This window comes from Lipotes vexillifer, unplaced genomic scaffold, assembly GCF_000442215.2.
Source record: "Lipotes vexillifer unplaced genomic scaffold, Lipotes_vexillifer_v1.1 scaffold421, whole genome shotgun sequence".
In the NCBI taxonomy this organism is placed as follows: Eukaryota; Metazoa; Chordata; class Mammalia; order Artiodactyla; family Lipotidae; genus Lipotes; species Lipotes vexillifer.
Window position 1 is genome coordinate 184,845 of NW_006781198.1, and position 6,355 is coordinate 191,199.

A 6,355-nucleotide genomic window follows, 5' to 3' on the forward strand; every position below is an offset into this window, starting at 1 on the left:
AAAAAAAAATCCTAATTCAGATACCCTATGGGCTTATGTAAAATAATGGATGGCATGTCCCCATACATGTGGCGAAGCTTCCTTTCTTATTTTTTAAAGAACTAAAGAATCCTATAAGCCTCCAAAGCACACGTACTTGAGCTCCAGGTACTCGTCAATGCCATACTTGGAGCCCTCTCGTCCAAGGCCAGACTGCTTCACCCCACCGAAAGGGCACTCCACGGAGGAGATCAATCCTTCGTTAACGCCAACCATGCCAACTTCCAGCCGCTCCGCCACCCTCCAGATCTGGGCTGGGTCTTGAGAGTAAAAATAACCTGTCATGGGGACAAAGGACATGGATGTAGAATAGTCATTAGAGCCAACGGTCCCCAACCTTTTTGGCACCGGGGGACTGGTTTCATGGAAGACAATTTCTCCATGGACAGCAGGGGGAGACGGTTCAGTCAGTAATGCAAGCGGTGGGGGGTGACGGGAACTGGCAGATGAAGCTTCCCTCACTCGCCCGCCGCTCACCACCTGCTGTATGGCCCGGTTCCTAATGGGCCGTGGACCAGTACCGGTCTGCGGCCCTAGGGGTTGGGGACCCCTGATTAAAGACATCATATCCACAGCTGAGGATGCCATGGATGACCATCTGCCTAGTCATGCGGGCCTGGAACCCTCCCTGCTCCCATGTGGAGCCCCGAGTGGGTCCTGTGCACGTCTTCATCTCAAAACCTTTGGAAATCAACTTTCTGCTTCTATTCCATTCTCGCTAGCGCTCTCACCGTCTCCTATCAGGACTGTAACAATAATGAACGCAGCTCCTGTGGCCTCCTGTTCAGTGCATCCTGCACATGTCAGTTAGATTATCCACATGATAATTTTTTTGTTTTGTTTTGTTTTTTGCGGTACGTGGGCCTCTCACTGTTGTGGCCTCTCCCGTTGCGGAGCACAGGCTCCGGACGCGCAGGCTCAGTGGCCATGGCTCACGGGCCCAGCCGCTCCGCGGCATGTGGGATCTTCCCAGGCCAGGGTGCGAACCCGTGTCCCCTGCATCGGCAGGCGGACTCTCAACCACTGCGCCACCAGGGGAGCCCCCACATGATATTTTTAATCCCAAACTTTCCAGTGACTCCTTGTTACCTATAAATAAGGTTAAATTTCTGGTGGGTATTTGAACTCTCCCTAATGTGGTTTCAGTCAACATTTTCAGCTTTATCTTCCACTATTCCAGGCACCAACCACTGTCACCAAACTTGTCCACCCAATCCTCTTTGTCCTATCTTACTTCTTAACACCCGTGGTCCCCCTCTGCCTAGAATTTCTCTCCTCCGATCTCTGCACAACCAGAATCCTGCCCATCTTTGATGACCTGGTTCAGAGTGTAGCTTCCCCCACCATCCATCCCATCGAGAAGGGACGAAAGGAATACCAAACTCAGCGTTATGGAGGCACTTGTGCACATCTTACTCCAGCGTTAGGCTCTTTGAGTAGGGGCAGACTCAGTCTCAGCAGCAGAGTAAGGGACCCTATGGTGTGCACGGCCTTCTTCTGGTTATCAACAGTTCTCTTCCACCCAGAGGGGAAGCTCCAATAGAGCACAGCTGTATCTTGTATCTTCGTCAGCACTTCATTCACTCTGGATGCTAAATACAGATGGGTTGAGTGCATTTTTTTAATGCCTTATTTTTTTTTATAAAGTCATTTATTTATTTTTGGCTGTGTTGGGTCTTCATTGCTGCATGTGGGCTTTCTCTAGTTGTGGCAAGCGGGGGCTACTCTTCGTTGCAGTGTGTGGGCTTCTCATTGTGGTGGCTTCTCTTGTGGAGCATGGGCTCTAGGTGAGTGGGCTTCAGTAGTTGTGGCACGTGGGCTCAGCAGTTGTGGCTTGTGGGGTCAGCAGTTGTGGCGCACAGGCTTAGTTGCTCTGCAGCATGTGGGATCTTCCCGGACTAGGGCTCGAACCTGTGTCCCCTGCATTGGCAGGCAGACTCAACCAGTGCACCACCAGGGAAGCCCTTGTTAAGTGCATTTATGCACATATAATTTTGTCAGGGTCATAGGGTACATTCTGTGGCCACCTTGTCCATGTCCAAACTGAAAGAACAGCAGTTACTCTGTGAGACTCCCTCTGCCTGTGCTGCCTTCGTTTCCTTCATCGCCCCTAATGCTCTCTGTGAGGTCGGGCGCTATCTCTTTTGTTCAGACTTCCAGGAGCCACACAAAATGGGAGGAAAAGCCCTTGGAATTTCCAGGCATCAGCCTCTGGGAACATGGGACTTACAGGGTGCGTGTGACTCTCCCCCTGAAACACGGCACTGCTTCTTCTCCCACGACCATACCCAGCTGCAACCAGGGAGCCCCCATCCTGCATCCGGGAATGAGGCAAAAGAACACGGACTTGCACAGGCCCACCCTTGCCCCTGGGAAAGCAATGAAACACATGCTCCAATGAAGTTGCCTTCTCAAAACCCAGGGTGACGTTTAAAAGGCCAGCCTCGCATCAGCTGGAGAAGTGATTATGACAGCTACCAAGCGAGGACGGACGCCTACCTGCCAGCCCGACGTTGGCCACGTTAGCGATCGCCACCGCCTCCTCCTCTGTATCAAACCTGCCAAAGTCAAGATGGGTCATCAGCAAAATCCCTAAGGGGAGAGTAAGGAAAACCAGCTGATTTCCTCCTGATTTGTTTCCCAAATAAGGGTGAGGGGTTAATCAGAGCTTTGCAGAGAGTACAGAGGAAAACACCATCACTTGCTGCAACCGTGCAGAGTTCAAGGCTAGCAAGCTCGGATCAATACCAGTTCATCTCTAATAGATTGGGAGACACACAGGGAACTGTGGAGTATTCAGAATGTTGAACAAAATGCCTTAAGAAAAGGATTAGGGCTCTTGCTACCTACTAAGAAGAATAATATGTACCGATCGGACTTCCCTGGTGGTCCAGTGGTTGGGACTCCACGCTTTCACTGCTGTGGCCCCCGGTTCAGTCCCTGGCTGGGGAACTGGGATCCCGCAAGCCACAAGGCGGGGCCGGAAAAAAAAAAAAAAGAACCGATCATAAAAACTACTTTAGAACCAGCCATAATGTAGGAGAAGGAAAACATCCAGAGGCCACTGGGGCCCAGGGCTCTAGTGTCGGCCCCACCACTTATGCTCTGAACAGTGTGACGGTGCTGGGGGTCTGTTCCCCTTGGAAATGAGACTGCTAGCATGGAAGCCTTATGCAGTCACTTCCAGCTTTATCATCGTTATTTCTGGAACAACATCTCAGAGGCCTTTTTCTGTTGCCCTAGAACTGTAACTGGGGGCAAAACATTGTCCGCATCCCAGATCTTCAATTCAGAGGTCCAGCAGCAGTGGCAGCCAGCCAGCCAGCCCTCTGAAGGCACTGGGCAGAGCTGGCGGACCCCAGTCAATGCAAGAGGACGGCTGGGAGAGAAGAGAGCGCTCTGGGGGAGGGCAGGTCAAGAAGGGTGACCCCAAGAGAATTATTTCTTCCAAGGATGACCAGCTGTGTCTCCCAGGGCTTGGCTCTCCACCTGTAGAGAGCAAGCCATTCTATCCGCCAGAGAACAGAAAACAGGGCATCACCCATGTCCTCACTGCCCACCTGTCCCTCGAAAATGCTGTCATCAGGACTTCCCTAGTGGCACAGTGGATAAGACTCTCAGCTCCCAATGCAGGGGGCCCGGGTTCGAGCCCTGGTCAGGGAACAAGATCCCATATGCATGCCGCAACTAAGGAGCCCACCTGCTGCTACTAAGGCTACGTGCCGCAACTAAGGAGCCCTGGAGCCACTAAGACCCAGTGTAACCAAATAAATAAATAAAAAGAAAATGCAGTCATCACATCATCAGTTGTGACATCCTTGAGGATTTTCACCTTTCTGTGCTAACGTGGGTGGTGCTCCCACCACCCTGTGTCCCAGAAGAAGTGTGAGACTAGAGACCCCTAGTAACAACTGTGTCCCCCTCCCTGACCTAATGCTTTATTTACACAACAACAACCATAATGATATCAGGCAATGTGCTAAGTGCTTTACGTACATTATGTCATTTAAACCTTACAGCTGTCCTGTGAGGCAGGTACTAGTTTTTATTCCTTTTCCCATCGAGGACCCTGAGGCTCAGAGAAGTTAACTTGTTCAAGGGGACACAGGTATGAGGTAGCAAAGCCTGAATCTACACCCAACTCAACTCCAGAGCCTGCATTCCTAACCACTGCATCCTCTTGGAAAATGTCAAGTTCATACTCCAGGTAAAAAAAATTTTATTAAAACAAAGAAGATGAAAGTTCTACAAGTGGTTCATTTCCCCAATGTCAGATTAATCTATAATTTTTTTTTTTTTTTTTTTTTTGGGGTACGCGGGCCTCTCACTGTTGTGGCCTCTCCCATTGTGGAGCGCAGGCTCCGGACGCGCAGGCTCAGCGGCCATGGCTCACGGACCCAGCCACTCCGCGGCATGTGGGATCTTCCCGGACCGGGGCACGAACCTGCGTCCCCTGCATCGGCAGGTGGACTCTCAACCACCGCGCCACCAGGGAAGCCCTAATCTATAAATTTCATTAGCAATAGAAGAGAGAGAAATATTTGGAGAAATAATGACCAAGAATTTCCCAGGACTAAACAAACACTTTAGACATTTAAGAAAGACATTAGGACCTCTGACTGAAAAAGCTCACAATGTGCCATACCCAAGCTACCATGGTAAAATCTAAGAACGTCAAAGGCCGTGAGAAATTTTAAAAGTCTCTAAAGAGAAAAAGCATATCCCTTCACAGGAGTAAGAACCAGGTATCAGCTTTATCAGTGACAACCCTGGAAGTAAGTAGACCAAGGTGTGACATCTTCAAAGTGTTGAAGCTAGAATTTTCTGCAGGTAAATTATTATTTACTTGTGACTGTGAGATAAAAGGTCACATAAGAACACACAGTTCATTTCCCACAGACACCCTTGAAAGAACTCTTAAAATATGTCCTTCATTACAAAGAAAAATGAGTTCAGCAGAAAGCGAGAGCGAAGTAGAGAATTTGGTAAATTTTGTGGTCTAAAGAGGCAATAATAGAAACAAAATTTTTTAAATGTTACGTTGAACTTAGTGCTTCCACTGATACAACCCTGCTCTCTACTTCAGCCCATCCCCCACCCAGGCCTCAAAGGACACGTGAACTGGATTTCTCTCTGGGTTTCCTTTTCCTTTCCTATCCTTTCTCCTGTCTTCCAACCCGCTGGATGACCTTACTTGATAACGGGTGCCACAGGCCCAAAAGTCTCTTCCTGAGAGCAGAGCATGTCTCGGGTGACGTTGCTGAGCAGGGTGGGCTCGAAGAAATTTTTTCCAACTTGATGTCGCTTCCCGCCTGTGACAACGGTGGCCCCTTTGGAAATGGCATCACTCACATGTTTCTCTACCTGTGTGAAGAGAAAAAGAAGAGCCCTTGGGAAAGGTGGTCGAGGATACTTGGGAAACGTTTAAACTGCAGAAAACCGTAACTGGGTTTCTTTCTTTTTCAAAAAAACTGTAACTGGGTTTCTTTCTTTTTCAAATTGGTTAATGTACCCTGGTCCCTTCTGGGTAGAAAGACCCAAATACACAGAGGTGCAGAGGCAAGCGTGTGTACACATGGTGTGCACCATGCTGTCTCCTCCCACCTCTGTGATTTTCTGGCTGTTTGCTCTTACAGTTTGTCTAACACTCTAATACACATATGCCCATGTCTTTGCAGGCCTGACGCTCAGCTGTCTTCCTGGGATTTGTTCTCATCTCCTTCCTGGATTAGTTCCAGGCTCTTGGATCCCACGTTGTTCTCCTTGGAGTTCACTTTCATTTTGTTCTAACACATTCTCCTCGAGTAGTTGTTTCAGAAAAGGCGCACTGAAAATGGTTTACCCTCAGAGTTTTCTGACACTGCATGTCTGGTGTTTTACCTTGCATTGGTTGGTGACGGAATTTGGATCCAAAGTAATTTTCCATCAGAACGTCGAGTGCAGGTTCGATCCCTGATCAGGGAACTTAGATCCCACATGCCAGCAGCGTAGCCAAAAAAAAAAAAAAAAGTCCTCACTCCTTTGTGGGTTTGTGGTAGCTTTTCCCGCCTCTGGAAGCTTCTTGAATATTCTGGTATGTTCCTGACAGTCTAAAATTTTAATGAAACATATCTGGGTTTTTCTTTTCATTATTCTCCTTGGCAATTGACGAAGTCTTTCAGTTTTGAAGAATTGTTGTTTTCCCCTAGCTCTGAGAAGTTTTCCTCTAGTATTTGATAATCCTATTTCTTCCATCTCAAGTCTTTCTTTCTAGAGTTCCTATTACTAAAACGGATACACCCCTCACCTCAGATCGATTTCTTTGTGCATTCCTGCC

At 48.6% G+C, this 6,355-nt stretch overlaps 1 protein-coding gene across 1 annotated transcript in view; it reads right to left on the reverse strand.

Annotated features, from left to right (window-relative positions):
• Positions 1-12: 12 nt before the first annotated feature.
• The window catches only part of ALDH5A1 (aldehyde dehydrogenase 5 family member A1), a 27,745-nt gene continuing 21,402 nt past the window's right edge, over positions 13-6,355 (reverse strand). The window contains exons 8-10 of the mRNA XM_007454511.1: positions 5,234-5,403; positions 2,539-2,597; positions 13-317 (exon numbers count right to left, since the gene is read on the reverse strand). Coding sequence (XP_007454573.1) covers positions 112-317; positions 2,539-2,597; positions 5,234-5,403 — 435 coding nt within the window. The 3' untranslated portion in view covers positions 13-111. The remainder of the gene's footprint in view (positions 318-2,538; positions 2,598-5,233; positions 5,404-6,355) is intronic.